This window comes from Ovis canadensis, chromosome 2 (assembly GCF_042477335.2).
Source record: "Ovis canadensis isolate MfBH-ARS-UI-01 breed Bighorn chromosome 2, ARS-UI_OviCan_v2, whole genome shotgun sequence".
In the NCBI taxonomy this organism is placed as follows: domain Eukaryota; kingdom Metazoa; phylum Chordata; class Mammalia; order Artiodactyla; family Bovidae; genus Ovis; species Ovis canadensis.
The window spans coordinates 222,151,936-222,171,832 of NC_091246.1; the positions used below are offsets into that span (position 1 = coordinate 222,151,936).

At 39.4% G+C, this 19,897-nt stretch overlaps 1 protein-coding gene across 3 annotated transcripts in view; it reads right to left on the reverse strand.

The window, feature by feature from the left end:
* BARD1 (BRCA1 associated RING domain 1) overlaps positions 1-19,897 on the reverse strand; it is an 88,994-nt gene that overhangs the window by 52,205 nt on the left and 16,892 nt on the right. For all 3 annotated transcript variants that reach the window (XR_011254674.1, XM_069578279.1, XM_069578280.1), the window contains exons 3-4: positions 16,954-17,102; positions 2,251-3,209 (exon numbers count right to left, since the gene is read on the reverse strand). Coding sequence is in view for 2 of the 3 variants with exons in the window: in XM_069578279.1 (XP_069434380.1) it covers positions 2,251-3,209; positions 16,954-17,102 (1,108 nt within the window). In the remaining variant the exon portion in view is untranslated. The remainder of the gene's footprint in view (positions 1-2,250; positions 3,210-16,953; positions 17,103-19,897) is intronic.

A 19,897-nucleotide genomic window follows, 5' to 3' on the forward strand; every position in this document is an offset into this window, starting at 1 on the left:
CATTCTACTTATAAAAAATTTTTCAAAGAACATTACTGTTAAATAGGTATTTTAAAAACAATAGCAATCAATTAACTTTTCTTAAAGGTACTGTATCAGAATCTGCCAGTGAGTGACAAAACAGTATCTGATAAGTTGGAGAGAATCAAAATTCTAGTTCTGGCATTACAATTTCTAAGTAAAATGACAATCTGACAAAACTTGCATTGAAGCAATCTTGAACATTATCAATGGAGAAAATTCACCAAGACAGCATCATGCCACCATATTTTCCTGCCTTAGTATTCCCCTGGGCTTTTTTCCACGGCCCATGTTGAGCATCGATAAACTATGGCCTGAAGGCTCGACACCCGATTTTGTGTACAAAACTTTATTGGTTTACAATATTGTCTATGACTACTCTGGCACTAAAATAGAGTTGAATAGTTAAGACCATATTACTACAGAGCTGAAAATATTCACTATTATTCTCCTTTAATAAAGTGTTTGACAAACCACGGCCTGGACTCTAGGTCCTAGAGATCCCCACTAATAAAGATATATGATTCTTATGATTGAAAGAAAAATTCTCTACCAAAGTAAGTGGATGCTTAACTAGTGGTCAGAAAATAATTCCCAGAAAGCAGAATGTAGAAACTAGAGCAATCTACATTCATGTACTAGCTAGAAAAATGAACAAAAGACATTGATTACTATACTAACTACTTATATCTATAAAGCATTAATAACACTATAATGTTAATACTGTTATACCTACTGTAATACACACATGAACATACACACACACACACACACACACACACATATATATATAAAGAAGACACAAAATAAAGTCTGATTTTTTAAAACCATACCTTGCAAAAATCAGACTGAAATGGAACTAGAGCCAAGTCCAAAAATTCAAGTTGTTCAAAGTATATGGACGGCCTAGAAAATAGTCGTCTTACAGGGGAACCAGACAAAGAATATTCTACAATCATCATGTATTAGAAGAAAAGAAAAACATTAGAAGAAACTTACTTTTGTGTTTTTCCCTTTCTACCAGAAAGAATATATCTGGACTCGGCCTACTCCATGTTCCTCCCAAACATGTTATGATGCTCACCACCTTCATGCTCACGGGTCTCAAGGGGTTCTTTCCAGACCTCCCAAAGTTCTCTACCCATGCAAAAGACCTAAGTTTCCCAGTGAATTTAATGTACGATTAAAAAAAAGCTATCCTAATTCAGTGCTAATCTTCCCTATATTATCGTTTCATAATACCTGCATGAATTCACAAACCAAAGTCTATAAAGCTGTGTCACTAAGCGCTCCCTCTATGTCCAGCACTTGTGTCAATTTCAAAGAGTAACCACTGCAAGTACACCTCATGCTCAGCAAAAGAGGTAGCTTCCAAAAAACAAATATTGCCACTTCTGAGGTACAGAGGCAATAAACAGACATAACTCAAAGAATGGGCTATTGAAAGGAATAGGCTGGCTGTGGGGCCCAGAGAAGTCCCTCTGCGGTGAACCACAGGAGTCATTCATGACACTCAAATTTCCAGTCACTGGAGGAATGCCCAGGCCATGCAGTGAGACCTCCCGGACTCTGCACAGGCCCGCTAGGAGGGTCAAACATACAGAAGCTCATGCCTTCTCGAACTGCCCTGAGCTCAGAAGCTGGGTAAAAGACATGTTGCCAGCAGTAAACTTGGCAATGTTGTGTCTATATCCATAAAGCATAAGAAGAATGGGTTAAAAAAAAATGGTAAAAACTGAACAAACCATTGAAAGTGAAAGTTGCTCAGTCATGTCCAACTCTTTGTGACCCCATGGACTACACAGTCCATGGAATTCTCCAGGCCAGAATACTGGAGTGGGTACCCTTTCCCTTCCCCAGGGGATCTTCCCGACCCAGGAATCGAAGCAGGGTCTCTTGCATTTCAGGCAGATTCTTTACCAACTGAGCTATGAGGGAAGCCCAAACAAAACCATTATGGAATAGAAAAAAACAAAAGCACTTGGCAAAGTTGAAGCTGAAATATGGAAATGCTGGTTTTCTCCAGCAAGGTCATGCTCCTCTGGCCCAGGGACCCTGCTCTGAGGTAGGGTTCAAGTCCTTATCAATTCTTGCTTCCCCGGTTCACAGGAAGTACCACTTATGGTCAGGTTAATTAGCCTAGTAATCGTGTCATTTTTCACAAACTCCAAAGAAAACATTTTATACTGGGTCTCATTGTGAAGCTGTATTTCACAGTAAGCATCCTACCTTAATTGAAGCAATATGGAGCAAAGTCTCTCCTCGATGATTTCTCTTCACAGCTGTAAGGCTAACGGGCCACAGCTTTGTTGCTGAGGGACTACACATCATTCGTCTGTAACTTGGACTGTTCAGGGCAGAAGGCGGCGTACCTGGTGACAGGCTAATGGATTCATCCAATATAGTATGGCTTCTCCTCCTTAATGTGTCCCCAGCTTTTTTGTTTGAAGGTGGTGAAGAACATGCAGGCAATGGCATGTTTTCTGAGAGCACTGTTTGCTTAACAGAGTTTCCACCAGTGCTCCGACTGCTGCTTCTGCATCTCTTAGAAACAAGACTGGAAATTCTGTTGTGATGCCCACGCTGCCCATTACAACCTGATGGCAAAGATTTCTTGGACGGAGGACAGTTTGCAGAGACTGTCTTTTCAGGAGTCACTACTTCATTCTTGCTTTCAGTTTCTGGAGACTCTATATGCTCAGCCAATGGTAAAAAGACTTCAGCCACGCTTCCGAAACATTCAGATTCTGTTACGGACCCACTTGCTAATAAGTCTATTTCACCATTTATCTGCAGGTTAGGAATCACAGATGGTTGGCTACAGAAGGATACCAGCTTTTCCTTACTTTCCTCTTTGGAGTCAAGGTCACCATCTTCCTTTTCTGCCTCTAAATTCCATTTTTGGTTGACTTCAGCTAAGGTTTTCTTTTTCTGTTTTTTTCTAGATTTTGTGGAAGGCTTCTTAGGCCTCTCAGAAACCTCCACCGGAGGGGTCATAGAGACAAATTCATACATGGAGGTCTGCTGAGCATTTTCATCATTTTTCACAGAAGGGTGGGTTTGCACTGAAAGTTTACTCACAGTATATCTGACTTTCTTACTTCGAGGACTAAACCACATTTTTATTGAATTCTTCTTACTTTGTGCATCTTTAAATAAACGTTTCCTAGATGTTTCTTCTTTCATATCTGATAGGAAAAAGGAAAAGAAATTGTTACATGAACTTAATCTCTCCTATCTTGAACTCCCAAAGAATTGTGTTGATAGTTCTTCTAAGGTGTATCACCTTTTATTTGTGTACCTCTTCCTTCCTTCCTAGATTATGAAAGCAGATAGCCTCATTCAACAAATATTTACAGAGTCCTATCTGATTTTAGACCGTGTTCTAGAAACTTACAGTCCACTGGGAAAGACGAAATATACAAACAAATAATTAGAACATACAGTCTGCTGTATGGAAGTACAGCCATGGGGAAAAGCTATATTAAATAAACAGATTAACAGGTGAGACTTAATAAACAGTAGTCAAAAAAATTAAGACTTATTAGCTGGGGAGGGAATAAAGTCAAGAAAAAAAACAGACTCATTAGCTGATGCTTAATTTTAAAAGAGGACTTTTGAAAATTAATCAATATAACTCACTATAAAACAAACTAAAAAGAAAAATAGGTGGTTTTTCTCAACAGATATAGAAAAATATATACACTGGCCAAATCCAGTATCCATTCATTATTTTTAAAAAGGCTCAGCATTAGGGATAGAAGGAAACTTCATCAACCTGCTAAGGACATCTACAAAACTACACACCGCTAGTGCCATCCTTAATGAGAAAAACTGGACTACTATTTTGTTCCTATTATCTTGTTTCTGCCATCAAGACAAGGCAAAGATGTCCACTCTCATCATTCCTATTCAACATCACACTGAAAGTGTGATAGCACACCAAGGTTAAGAAAAAGATAAAAATCACACGAATTAGAAGATATAAAAATGTATCTGCTCAAAGCTAACTTGATTAGCTATACAGAATATCCCAAAGAATCTCTTAAAAAATCACTAATAAACCAAGTGACTGTTCAAGGTCACAGAATACAAAATCAATATACCAAGTTCAATTGCAACTGTATTCCTACACACTAAAAATGAACATATGTAAACTACCAGACAATGCAAATTCTTGTTGGCAATGTTAAAGACTTCAACACATATGCTAAGAGCAAAAGAAAACCACTAAAATGTTTTGTGTCAATCCGGTGGCATGACTATATCTGTGTTTTTAAAAGATCCCTCTTGGCTGGAGTGTGGGAGAACAGGTTGGAAGAGGGCAAGAACGGATGAAAGAATAATCGTCAAGAGGCAAAGTATTAATACAAGGAGAAGATAACATCCTAGAGAGGTGACAGTCGAGAAAGAAGTAGAATTACTTGAAAAATATTTAGGAGATAAGATTTACAGGATTTGGTGATGAAATGAATAAAGAAAAAGGTGAAAAAACAATTCATATGTTTCTGGCTTATAGCACTGGATGCACCTAGAGAAAAAACACTTATGCTGGCAGGGACAATCTGCTCAGGCTCCCGAGCACACTGACATGCTCTTGTGGGGTGTACCAAGAGGGTAAGGCCCTGGATGCTTTTTCCCAGGCCATTTCTCAGGACTGTGTGCAGCAAGCAAACCTGAGGGAGGAGCAGTGTTTCCCCAGGGAAAAAAAGCAGGTCCATTTCTGCTTTCTCTGTGCATGCTAAGGCACTGCAGTCGTGTCTGACTCTGTGCAGCCCTATGGAATCTAGCCCATCAGGCTCCTCTGTCCCTGGGATTCTCCAGGCAAGAGTACTAGTGTTATATAGTCAATTCCCCAAAGCTCTGAGTTCCTTTCCTGTATCGCAACCACCTGTATGTGTAGGAATCCATGATGGGCCCTTTGTCAAGTATCATCACAAATGCAAAGGTGCACTGAGGAATCTCAATGGGAATGTGATAAAATATTTGCAAATTTTTTTACGCATGTACTCTTTCACAAGGCAATTTTATCTCTAGTAACCTATCTTACAAAATATACAAAATATTCATACATGTGTCTGCAAATCTGGATGTGTGAATGCTAACTGCAGCAATATTTGTAATAGCCCAAATGAGGAAAAAAGTCAGTGTTTATCAACTGGAAATCAGTTAACTATGGAGCATTTATATTACAAAATCTTATGGAGCTGCTATACACATCAACTAACATGCAAAGATCCTCAAGACACTTTAAGAGTAGTACAATCCTATTTAAATTTTAAAAATTCTATTGTGTTTATATTCATATATTTTCATAAATTCATAAAGAAAGATTCAGTTCAGTCCAGTCGCTCAGTCGTGTCCGACTCTTTGCGACCCCATGAACCGCAGCATCCCTGTCCATCACCAACTCCCGGAGTTCACTCAGACTCACGTCCATCGAGTCAGTGATGCCCATCCAGCCATCTCATCCTCGGTCGTCCCCTTCTCCTCCTACCCCCAATCCCTCCCAGCATCAGAGTCTTCTCCAATGAGTCAACTCTTCGCATGAGGTGGCCAAAGTACTGGAGTTTCAGCTTTAGCATCATTCCTTCCAAAGAAATCCCAGGGCTGATCTCCTTCAGAACGGACTGGTTGGATCTCCCTGCAGTCCAAGGGACTCTCAAGAGTCTTCTCCAACACCACAGTTCAAAAGCATCAATTCTTCAGTGCTCAGCCTTCTTCACAGTCCAACTTCTCACATCCATACATGACCACAGGAAAAACCATAGCCTTGACTAGACGGACCTTAGTCGGCAAAGTAATGTCTCTGCTTTTGAATATGCTGTCTAGGTTGTTCATAACTTTTCTTCCAAGGAGTAAGCGTCTTTTAATTTCATGGCTACAGTCACGATCTGCAGTGATTTTGGAACCCAGAAAAATAAAGTCTGACACTGTTTCCACTGTTTCCCCATCTATTTCCCATAAAGTGATGGGACCGGATGCCATACTAATAGAGTTTTGCCAAGAAAATGCACTGGTCATAGCAAACACCCTCTTCCAACAACACAAGAGAAGACTCTACACATGGACATCACCAGATGGTCAACACCGAAATCAGATTGATTCTATTCTTTGCAGTCAAAGATGGAGAAACTCTATACAGTCAACAAAAACAAGACCAGGAGATGACTATGGCTCAGATCATGAACTCCTTATTTCCAAATTCAGACTTAAATTGAAGAAAGAAGGGAAAACCACTAGACCATTCAGGTATGACCTAAATCAAATCCCTTATGATTATACAGTGGAAGTGAGAAATAGATTTAAGGGCCTAGATCTGATAGACAGAGTGCCTGATGAACTATGGAATGAGTTTGTGACATTGTACAGGAGACAGGGATCAAGACCATCCCCATGGAAAAGAAATGCAAAAAAGCAAAATGGCTGTCTGAGGAGGCCTTACAAATAGCTGTGAAAAGAAGAGAGGTGAAAAGCAAAGGAGAAAAGGAAAGATATAAGCATCTGAATGCAGAGTTCCAGAGAATAGCAAGAAGAGATAAGAAAGCCTTCTTCAGTCATCAATGCAAAGAAATAGAGGAAAAGAACAGAATGGGAAAGCCTAGAGATCTCTTCAAGAAAATCAGAGATACCAAGGGAACATTTCATGCAAAGAAAGATTAGGAAGGTTAACTAAAAACAGTACCTCTGAAAAAGATTTTGTGTTTTTTGGTTGGGAATAAAGGGTAGAGGGGGACTTTCACATGTTACTCTACACACTTTCATACTGCTTACTCAGTTGCTAATAGAATGTTCTCTTATATTTCTTATGTAAATTAAACAAAAAGAAAATAAAACTTGTATAATACAAGTTATATACCTAATTGGTGACTGAGCTGGCACTTGAATTCCTAAGTTCTCACTATGTAAAAATTAAAACTTTTCACTAAATACATGCTATATGTAATACTGTGATTTATAAGAAATATACATTTGGTCTTTGTCCACCATTGTTGTTGCTGTTTAGTCACTAAATTGTGTCCAGCTCTTTTGCGACATCATGGACTACAGCCCGCCAGGCTCCTCTGTCCATGGGATTTCCCAGGCAAGAATACTGGAGGGTGTTTCCATTTCCTTCTCCAGGGGATCTTCCAAACCCATGAACTGAACCTGTGTCTCCTGCATTGGCAGGCAGATTATTTACTACTGAGCCACCAGGGAAGCCCAATGAACCAGGCACAGAGTTCCTAAAACCCTTGAAATTTCCTACATGAACCACAGGGGCTTCTTTTGTTACATTTAATTGTGTTCCTAGTTACCGAAACAGCTCCAGTAAAAAGATAAAATTGGTGTCTTTTATTATTCATAACAAGCCCTGGTTCAACCACACCTGAGTTTATGTTAATAAGATATCAGAAAGTCCCTAATGTTGGAGGCTGGTTGCCAAGAGAACCGACCTGGATTAGAGGGTTATAACTTTCAATCCCACCCCCTGACCTCCAGGAAGAGAGGGACAGAGGTTGAGCCCATCACCGAAGGCCAATGATTTAATCAATCAAAACTTTGATCAGGCTTCCCTGGTGGCTAAGACCAAAGAATCTGCCTGCAATGCAGGAGTTTAGTTCAGTTCAGTCGCTCAGTCACGTCGGACTCTTTGCAACCCCATGAATCGCATTCCAGCCATCTCATCCTCTGTCGTCCCCTTTTCCTCCTGTCCCCAATCCCTCCCAGCATCAGACTCTTTTCCAATGAGTCAACTCTTCTCATGAGGTGGCCAAAGGACTGGAGTTTCAGCCTCAGCATCAGTCCTTCCAATGAACACCCAGGCTGGTCTCCTTCAGAATGGACTGATTGGATTTCCTTGCAGTCCAAGGGACTCTCAAGAGTCTTCTCCAACACCACAGTTCAAAAGCATCAATTCTTTGGTGCTCAGCTTTCTTCACAGTCTAATTCTCACATCCATACATGACCACTGGAAAAACCATAGCCTTGACTAGACGGACCTTTTTTGGCAAAGTAATGTCTCTGCTTTTGAATATGCTATCTAGGTTGGTCATAACTTTCCTTCCTAGGAGTAAGTGTCTTTTAATTTCATGGCTGCAATCACCATCTGCAGTGATCTTGGAGCCTAAGAAAATAAAGTCAACCACTGTTTCCACTGTTTCCCCATCTGTTTGCCATGAAGTGACAGGACCGGATGCCATGATCTTTGTTTTCTGAATGTTGAGCTTTAAGCCAACTTTTTCACTCTCCTCTGTCACTTTCATCAAGAAGCTCCTTAGTTCTTCTTGGCTTTCTGCCATAAGGGTGGTGTCAATAAGGGTGGTGTCATCTGCATATCTGAGGTGATTGATATTTCTCCCGGCAGTCTTGATTCCAGCTTGTGCTTCTTCCAGCCCAGCATTTCTCATGATGTACTCTGCACAGAAGTTAAATAAGCAGGATGACAATATACAGCCTTGACATACTCCTTTTCCTATTTGGAACCAGTCTATTTTTCCATGTCCAGTTCTAACTGTTGCTTCCTGACCTGCATATAGGTTTCTCAAGAGGCACGTCAGGTTGTCTGGTATTCCCATCTCTTTCAGAATTTTCCAGTTTATTGTGATCCACACAGGTTCAATTCCTGTCTTGTGAAGATCCTCTGGAGAAGGAAATAGCAACTCACTCCAGTATTCTTACGCAGAGAATCCCAGGGACAGAGGAGCCTGGTGGGCTACAGTCCATGGTGTCACAAAGTCAGACACGACTGAGCGACTAACACACACACACACACAGACACGACTGAGAGACACACACACACACACACACACCCCTATATAAAGAAGTCTCCATTAAAAAAAAAACCCTCCAAAACACAGATGGTGAGTTTCCGGGCTGATGCACGTGTGTAGGTGCTGGGGAAGCTGCACACCCAGAAGGGACATGGAAGCCCTTTGCCCCTTCAACATACTTAGCCCTATGGACCTCCTCTTGCCTGGCTGTTCCTGTGGTATATCCTATTATAATAAACCAAGAATCTGATAAGTAACATGTATGCCTGGATTCTGTGAGACACTCTAGCAAATCATTTAAATTCGAGGTGTTGACAGGAGCCTACAATTTATAGCCAGTGGGTTCAGAAGCAGAAACTGGACCTGAGGGTGGCACCTAGGAGGAAGTGGGGGTGGTCTTACGGACTCCTAACCTGTAAGATTTGACACTATCTCCAGGTAGACAGCGTCAGAATTGGGTAAACTTGACACCCAGCTGATGTCACATAATGGCTTGACATGTGGAAACCCACACATCTGGTGTCAGAAGAGAAACAGTACTGTATGTAATAGTAGGGTGAGTGGTGGTGGTGGTGGTTTAGTCGCTAAGTCGTGTCCGACTCTTGCAACCTGTAGCCCACCAGGCTCCTCTGTCCTTGGGATTTCCCAGGCAAGAACACTGGAGCGGATTGCCACTTCCTTCTCCAGGGGATCTTCCCAACCCAGGAACCGAACCTGGGTTTCCTACACTGCAGGCAGATTCTTTACTGACTGAGCTGTGAGGGAAGCCCAGTCGGGTGAGCAGAGGACACATAAGGGGAAGAAAGCTTTTCTTTACACAACTTATAATATAATCTTTATGTGTATTTTATTCTTTCAGACCTACCAATCTTGCCTATTAACAGAGGCTCCAGAAATAGAGAATAACTGTACAGAATTTCACTTTCTGATTCTGGCAGTGGTCCCTCTTCAAGCTCTCTTGTTCTGTTTTTGCCCTTAAGCCCATTCAGTTCAGTTCAGTTCAGTTCAGTCACTCAGTCGTGTCCGACCCTTTACGACCCCATGAATCGCAGCACGCCAGGCCTCCCTGTCCATCACCAACTCCCGGAGTCCACCCAAACTTCTGTCCATCGAGCCGGTGATGCCATCCAGCCATCTCATCCTCTGTCATCCCTTTCTCCTCCGGCCCCCAATCCCTCCCAGCATCAGGATCTTTTCCAATGAGTCAACCATTATTCAAAAATATTCCCTTAACATTCTCTTTTCTCACTCCATATGGACAGGTAAAACCAATCCAGTCAGCCCAGCACAGTGGTGAGCACATAAACAGTGCTCAGAAAACACTGATGAATTGATGAATAAATTATTTGGAATGTTCTCTTAAATTCCCTGATGGCTCAGATGGTAAAGAGTCTGCCTGTAATGCAGGAGACCCAGGTTTAATCCCTGAGTCAGGAAGATCCCCAGAGAAGGAAATGGCAACCCTGTCCAGTATTCTTGCCTAGAAAATCCCACGGACTGAGGAGCCTAGCCAACTACAGTCCATGGGTCGCAAAGAGTCGGACACGACTGAGTGACTTCACTTTCACTTTCATGCTCTCTTAAATCTTGACTGGTATTTATTCAAGGGAGGTTAGAATTCAATTTAAGAGCCAGAGGAAAGTTGAGGAACTGTCCAATTCTCTCATTTTAAATATAAGGAATTCAAAGTTAAAAAGAAAGAACAGGAAGTCTCCCAGCTCCCAATCCAATACTCTTCTCTTCACACACAATTGATTATCAAGAAGCCACTTCAGTTATGAAGAAGAACACCAGAAAAGCAGAGAAACTGGGAAAAAACCACAATCACCAGGACCACCTGACCGGACTGACAATGACCAACAAGTAACTTCACATTTCCTAATGCTTACTCCCCGAATTAACATGGACTGAGTCTCCCATAACTAACTAGGACAGTAGAATAGGTTTTATTTGTCCTGTTTTAAAAAAGAATTAAGGAAGTCATTTGACTAATGTTTTTCTCTTGAAAGGTGTCACTCTTCATTCAAGCTGGAGCACTCACGAGTGCCCAGTTGTGTCTGGCTCTTTGCAACACGATGGACTGTAGCACGCCAGGCTCCCCTATCCACGGGATTCTCCAGGGAAGAATACTGGAGTAGGTTGTCATTTCCTCCTCCAGGGCACCTTCCGAGCCAGGGATGGAATCCGTGTCCCCTGCATTGCCAGGCAGACTCTTTTCCAAGAGTTCTATATAAAATCTTTCTTACATTATGGAATCTAGAGAAAAATTTTAATGAAGTTCTAACACTAAGTTGCTTTGAGAAGAAAACCTACCTATGCATCTTACTCCTGAGGACCGTAACAGCCACTGAGTAGGAAGTAAGCGTGTATGGATGTTACCACAGTGAAACTGTCAAGTGCATTATTCCTACAAAGCTTTCATACTTAAAGAGATACACAGTAATTTTAATTTCATTTTTCTATTGTTTCTGGGAATACATTTCAACATTTCTCATGTCTTAAAATATTAGCAAGAGAAAATGAAGTTATGAAATGTTATTTTTGAATTCCTTTTAGATACTCTTTATTCACAAAGAACAGTTTAAAATTATTTTAATACATGAGAGGATTAATAAACTCTCAGATCTTCCCTAAAGTTCAAAACCCCTTTGGTGTATTCTTTCACCTCATGTTTCTGAAGTACAAAATTCCTATCTTTATAAATAGATCTGCCAAGTAAAAAACAGCACTTTAGACAGATTAAGAAAAATGAAACACTGGATTTTAAAAATCAACTTGTATTTATCTCTGGAGAAATTTCAGAGATATGATCCCTGTCAAGCAAAAAAATTCCGTGAAACCCCCACTCACTCCAAAGAAGCTATTCCTTCCTCCTGGGAATGGAAAAGGAAGCCACTGCACTGAAAAGCCAGTTAACAATAAACCAGCTGGAAGGAGAAGAGGGTATCAGAGTGAAAGCAGACCCTCTAATACCCTTTTTCCATCCGAACTGAACTGATGCTCAGAAAAGTGAAATTAAGACAGGAACTTGGAAATAAAGGCAATCCAAATGAAGATCCATTCACACAGACTTTACATCTAAATTCAACATCTAAATGTCACTTTTCTCTGCAGTGACAAATAGATTTCAAAACTAAGTCCTTTCTAACATAATCTGGAGACGAGAGAAAAGGTCAAAATGTTATCAGGATTACTTTTTAAGAAAGACTCGGAATTACAAAGACTTAAAGGTTAATCCTTTGCTAGTCTGTAAAAACTCATACTTGATTTTTTAATTTAATATTAAACACAGGTGATGACATTTTCAATTAAAAACATTGAGTTCTGAAGTCCTTAACAGTTATAAAACTTACAAAATGTAGAATTAGGCATTTTAAAAGAAAATTAAGACTTGCAGGTAGTAATAACATAATTAACTAAAAAAAAATCTAAACCTAAAAAGACAACAGAACTTCAAACTGAAGAGCACATGTTTTCTTCAGTAACAACATAATCAACAACAGACTTTAAAATGCGGAACACAAATAATGGAGTAAATGAAGATAGCATATACTCATGCAATTTACATGTACACAATAATCTTACTAATCTCACTAATCATCCAGCAATAAATTTACTCAGGATGATTTTGATTATGCATCTCGTCCTAACTAAGCAAGAATGACTATAGCAAACACGATTTTAAGTTTTGGATTTTACACAGCATAACTAAGCTACACAGCATAACTAAGTTAAGAGTGTAAAAAGAGAAAACACCACTGCTGTTGGAACATAAATCAAACTATCAACAGCTACAACAGGCTTTATGGGTGAATGCCGTTAAGCATGAATTATCATATTCATTTCATGAAGAAAAATATTGGTTCTTCCTCTACATAGCAAATTTCTTAATGACATATAAAAGAATTCTATTCTCTGAATTTAAGTATTTCTGAGTACTCCACAAAACACCGAGGAACGGAGATGTACATGCTGCTAAGGAGCTGCTTAGCCAAGAGTTTTGTTAAAATTTAATAATAAACTATAGAAAAGGGAAGCAATTAACAAATGCGATTTAGCTATCATTAATCTACATCAAAGGATTATAATGATGTACATTGTATGCCTTTCAAATTATTCTCTATTATAGGTTTCACAACAGAAGTTGAGAAATCTCTTTGACAAACTAGCCCCTTATTAAAAATCAAAGGAAAGTACTTTGCTACCATCTGTGCAACATTAACGCCTTCACTAAAGAATGATTATTTTGTAAGTTAAGAAGTATTCAGCTCTATTTAAAACAAAGCAGCAGTGACACAGCTATTCAAATGCTCATCTTCATCTATTATAAAAAAGTCATAGCATATATGAAACACTATGCAATGCGCTACAGAAAGACCAGTATCTCTCCCAAAACCTTTCCTAACAGAAAGGAAAATTGAGACCCATGAAAGCATAATCAAAGTGTTGCTGTTTTTTTTTTTTTAAATGTCACCAATACCAACATATGCTTCACAAAACCTGACCAGCACCTGCAATGTCTGATTTAACAAGATGGGGGGCAAGAGAAAATAAAAACTTAAAAGTTTAATGCCACTCTTAGAAAGCAGATTATGTTTTAAAGAATAAGGTAAAATTACCCATAAATGGTTGTCAGAAAAATTTATGACAATCCCTTCTCTTTAAAGAACACTGAACCAAGAAAAATCTGTTCAAGTATTTAAAAGCTCATTTTAGAAAGGATTACTATAAATTAGGCTTCTTTGTCTCCAGTATGCCATATACCATGTCCATGATTTGACAAGTTCTTCCTAATTACCCATTTTAATTACAGTAATTATATATTTTATAGTAAATGAAAGTAACCAGGTTCATTCGGAAGATAAATTATGAATTACAGGTTTTTAAAAATTAGAGAAAATGTGGCTATGTCCAACCATTCCACTTAATTAATCATATTCAACAGATTACCATTTAATAGAACCATATGATTTTGGAGCTAGAACTCAGGAATCACTTAATCTAATACTTTTATCTTATAATGATATTATTTTCCAAGTTCCTCATTACAAAGAGGATGAACCATTATTTGTCACCAACTATTAGCTCCCTTTACATAGTCATCTAGTTTGCCTTATAATATTTTGGCTTTAGAAGTACTTGCTAGATAAAAAATATATGGAATAAACTATAAAGACACAAAGGGATATACCAAAAGAAACCACCTCAATTCCCTTCAAGACTAAATCTGTTTTGGGTGGCTAAACCTTGAGAGGAAAAGGTGATAATGATGCAACTTACAAGAAGTAGAAAATACTTTGCACCATGGAAATAACACATCCAGATAGAAATTTATACTTCAATATATTTATATTCTAGATACATTTCATCTTCTCTAAATATAGCAAAAGAGATGTTTACCATTATAAAATGGATTACTGAAACCAAAATGTAAGAATTTGTTTTAATATTGTTTTAATTAAGTTTAGTCTTTAGGATATGAATTAGTCTTAACACTGCCAATTTTTTTCTAACACAATTCAATGAACTACCCACACTTCTAACAAAAGTATTGTGCTAAATGATAAAACAATAGGCGAGACACTGACAATATTATCATCCTGCATAACCTAGGCCCTCAGTTTCCTCACCTATAGAATTAAAATCCTAAAATTGTGATATAGGTTAGGTAAACAGTGAAATTTCAATTCATTTTAAAGTAAGTAAAATGTTAAAGCCAGCACAGCTCAAGTCTGATAATGACTAATGTAGTCATCATTCATTATAAAAAGGAAAATAAACACAAAGTGGCCTTTGGAAAGTGAATCACTGTAATTCACTCCCCACGCTCCACCTCTGCTCTTAGACGAGAAAGACAGAATTCCAGAAGGCCTCAGGCTCCACACGAAAACTTGTTCTCTACTCAGCAATTTTCCTGCATCTCTTTTTTAATGATGAAATATCAAGGCATTTAATATTCCAAGGTCCATGAAATGTGAAAAACATACTGATAACTCAAACATCACTAACTAATAGTAAAATTTCTTGAGGAGCCCCCTGATTCCTCTTGGCATCACATGGCACACAGACCTCAGTGAGCCAGAAGTGACTACAAGCAACCCACTGAAGGTTATTCTGCTCCCTCGTTAGTATCATCAGAGTTGTCAGTGCTTCTTTTGGGCTAACCTGTGTCTCTCCCAAAATTCTCATTTTGAAGTCCTAATACCATTACCTTAGAACATGACCTTATTTGGAAACCAGGTCATTTGCACATATAATTAGTTAAGATGAGGAAGATGGGGCTCTAATGTAATATGAACCCTGATCAAACAAAAAAGGGAAATTTGACACAAACATGCGTATATGGAGAACACCACAAAACCACCTTCTACAAATCAAAGCGAGAAGCCTGGCACTCATCTTTTCCTCACAGACCTCAAAGTAACCAAACTTACCTACCCCTTGATTTCTAGCCTTCAGAACTATGAGACAATAAATTCTATTGTTAACCCATCCAGTCTGTGGGACTTTTTTACAGCAGTCCTAGCAAGCTAATATCTGACGATATAGAAGCTGAAGAAGAATCAGATCAGAATATTATGACAGCTACAAACAAAATAGCACCCAAATCTCAAGGCCTGGCCGACATTCCTAAAAGGCCACACATCTTTAAGAACCTGATGCAAGCTACTTTCACAGAGACATGACATTTTTCATATCATACACTTAAGAGAATCACTAATCCCCACCCTCAACACTGCTAAAGATGTGTGGACTCTTGATTAAGAATTCCTGACTAATCAACGGTATGGGGATGGGGAGGGAGCAGATCATACACCCATCTTTTCTAAATATAAAGTAAAACACTATCAGCACTGCCTCTGATAAAGAAGGAAAAGAACACAGATGAACTAATAAAACTTTTCCTCATTGTGCCTTTAAATAGGGTTATGCTATTTTTTAAAGGTAAGTACTTTTAAAAATATGTGCATATAAAATTATATCTGAAAATAAGAAAAACTTTATCACCATAGCACATTTTATCATGAAAGAATAGAATCTAATACAATAATCAGCAAACTAGATAAAGAAAACTTTTCTTTGGTAAACTATGGTTCAAAGTCTTCTCAAAAATATGGACCTGGTCAGTAAGACTCAAAGTAGTTGTCTTATTTCTTTATTTTGCTCAAACAACTTCGCCTTTAATAGTTGACAACAACGTTATCATGTTGGAAAATAAGATCATAAATATTAAAAAATAGAAATTCTACCATTTTATATGAGCCTAATCAATCATTCATAGCATCCTACCAGTCAAGAAAAGGTTCTCCCATAAACACAAGCTAACATGGTATTACCTGGTCAATAAAAAAACCAATTCCAATATCTGATTATGAAGATTTAAAATGCTTTACTTTCTTTCCACAGCTGATTAGCTCTCGGCAGAAAGCAAAATGGGAAGATACATAGTTAACACACAGAGCCTAAGAACAATTTTGAAAAACATTAACCTCTGTTTAAATATAAAAGAAAATGAATATTAGGTTTTGCTCTTTCAAAATATGCACATCTAATAAATCTGTAGGAAAATGATACACAGAAGGTTGCATTCTGTCTAGTGAAATGATATTTAAGTGAGTTTTAAGGACAAAATCATTATTACCAGGGACAGAAATCACTACTCCATATATATTATACAGAAATTATTTAACAGTAAAAAGCGGGCAGAAAGAGAAGGGGACAACAGAGGATGAGATGGTTGGATGGCATCACTGACTCCATGGACATGAGTCTGAGAAAACTCCAGGAGTTGGCGATGGACAGGGAAGCCTGGCGTGCTACAGTCCATGGGGTAGCAAAGACTCAGACACAACTAAGTGACTGAACTGAACTGAAAAAGCGGGTAGTATAGGTGAGGAAAAATCTCTGAACTGAGAATCAAAAGAAACAGGCTTTATTTCTCCTGCTCCTGGTACTAACTATGGGAGACTTCAGGCAAGATCATGTAACTTCTCTGGACTCTGGCTTCTCATCTATAAAATAAGGTAGTCAGACTTAATTACCTCTAAGGTAGCTATCACCTCTTGATTCATAACACTATAAACCTTCAAATCTGAAATAAGTCATTCATATTTTATATATTTATAAAATCAATATGAACCTCAGTTGTTTAAGAGAGACAGTGATACTTCCTTCTTACCTGAAAGATCAGTGTCGTGCAGCAAATTCCGAAGCTTACTACAGAGCTGGATCATGCTGTCCAGCTGTCTGTTTATCTTCACATCTTGTATCCAGGCTGGGGTATAACACACTGGACATTCGCTTCCAATGCAGTCACTTACACAATAACTTAAAAAGGATAAAAAAATATATAGATATCAACATACATTCAGCAGGATCTAAATTCAAAAAAATAAACAGTATGAACAGAAGTAAATGAAGCAGAGGCTGTTCTAATAAACATTGGGCAATCATAAAATATTAGTTAAAATAGTGTTTTTGAAAGAGTATATGACACTAATACAGACATCATGCAATCCACATCTAAAGTTGCTTATGTAACTGCTACGAAGAGACTATACCAGGCCAGACAAAAGTCTGCATAACTTTTCCCTGTAGATAATCTATAGCTTCTAAAGAGAGTACTGCTGCTGCTGCTGCTAAGTCGCCTCAGTCATGTCCGACTCTGTGCGGCCCCACAGATGGCAGCCCACCAGGCTCTGCTGTCCCTGGGATTCTCCAGACGAGAACACTGGAGTGGGTTGCCATTTCCTTCTTCAGTGCATTAAAGTGAAAAGTGAAAGTGAAGTCACTCAGTCGTGTCCGACTCCTAGCAAGCCCATGGACTGCAGCCTACCAGGCTCCTCCGTCTATGGGATTTGCCAGGCAAGAGTACTGGAGTGGGTTGCCATTGCCTTCTCCAAAAGAGAGTACAGTGGGAGATTAAAAAAAAAAAATTAGTCCCCAATGCGTATAAGCCATGCATATGAACCCTGCCTGTTCTAAACCTAACACTGTGCTTCATAGAAATTCCCAAAATTACTGCAAAGACAAAGGTAAAGGTATTTTTTCTTTTATTTGTGTACAAGTGTCTAAAGGCTTTTAAAGTAGTTTTTGAGAAAAGATTTTGGTTTTTTCAGGTACTTTTAATCTGTAGATTCAGTTAAACAACCTCAGATTATCTGTCCAAGAGTTATAATCTCATAATTAGAAAGGCTTTTATTAAATTTCTTGGTGGCTCAGACGGTAAAGAACCCGCCCATAATGCGAGAAACCTTGGTTTGATCCCTGGATTGGGAAGATGCCCTGGAGGAGGGTATGGCAACCCACTTCAGTATTCTTGCCTGAAGAATCCCCATGGATGGAGGGGCCTAGCAGGCTACAGTCCATGGGGTCACAAAGACTGAGCAACTAAACACAACACAACCCAACACAACAACACCATTTATGACTCCGATGAAGATGTGCACAAGCTTTTGTTTACAATTCCCCCCTGAAACCTATCTGTGAATCCCGAAACAAGAACCCTCTACACTGCATGGTGGGAGTTCCCTGGTGGCCAAGCAGTTAGGATTCCAGGCATTCACTGCCAGAGCGCAGGTTCAGTCCCTGGTTGGGGAACTGAGATTCTGCAAGCTGTACAGCACAGCTGAAAAAATGAATAAAAAAGCCTTCCACACCTTCTTTAGCTTCACCAGATGGGCTGCAGCAGGAAGGGGTAAAATAATAGCCATAGCAGCCACATCTTCTCCAAACACCACACCCCTTTTCCTGTGACCCTCTTGTCTGCAGGCAGAGGACTCCTCCCACAGGAGCCCCTTCAGTATATTTAACCTGACTTCTACTCAGCAAAGGAGAAGGAAATGGCAACCCACTCCAGGACTCTTGCCTGGAAAATCCCATGGACAGGAGCCTGGTAGGCTACACTCCATGGGGTCACAAAGAGTCGGACACAACTGAGTGACTTCACTTTCATGCATTGGAGAAGGAATTGGCAGCCCACTCCCGTGTTCTTGCCTGAAGAATCCCAGGGACAGCAGAGCCTGATAGGCTGCTGTCTATGGGGTCGCAAAGAGTTGGACTCGACTGAGGCAACTTAGTGGCAGCTACTCAGCAAAACAAAGAAATTTGCAAAAACGTAAAAACAGTGCCACCCTGCCATTTTTCCTTTGGTTTGCCAAAGTTATTTTCCCTTAAAAAGTGTTCTTTAATATTACTATGCAACGTGTTTATCCTCATTATTTTTAAGTGAATTAGTATTGTTTAAATGTCTAAGTTTTACATGGGAAAAACACACACCCATAAACAAAAGCTCTTAGCAGGGCTCAATTTTCAAGAATGCAAAGTGGTTTGAGCCCAAAATGTCTGGGTCCTCCTGCCACATATCTTGAAGACTTATATCTGAGAGTTCATGAACTACTTTTATCAGGGACTGGCACGAAAGTATGATATTCTGAAGCTGCCAGAATGTGTCAGTAAGATAAAGACCTGTGTTCCTGCTAACCTTCCCTTGACTCCAAGGCTTCAGCTGCACTGTGACATATTAAAGCCATCTTTTAAACCCACATGGCGGTCAGAGAGGGCAAGGGTAGGATGACTTGAGAACAGCACTGAAACATGTAAATGACCATATGTAAAACAGCTGGGCAATGCAAGTTCAATGCATGAAGCAGGGCACTCGAAGCCAGTGCTTCGGGACATCCCAGAGGGATGGGGTGGGGAGGGAGAAGGAAGCGGGGTTCAGGATCAGGGGACACATGTACACCCACAGCTGATTCACGTCAATGTATGGCAAAAACCACCACAATATTGTAAAGTAATTAGCCTCCAATTAAAATAAATTAATTAATTTTTTTAAAAACCTGCATGGCAGGAATTCCCTGGTGGCCTAGTGGTTAGGATTCCAGGCATTCACTGCCATGGCCCAGGTTCAATTCCTGGTTGGGAAACTGAGATTCCACAAGGATGCACAGCACAGCACCCCAAAATGAAAACAAAACTTCATGGCATTTACAGTGCTGGTCAACAGCTTTAATATCTCCAAATCACCAGGAAACACAAACAGCTACCCTAATTCTTGGCACCATAAAATGAAAATGAATCAAAACTACACTGAATCAGTTCTTTCTTCTGTTCACATACAG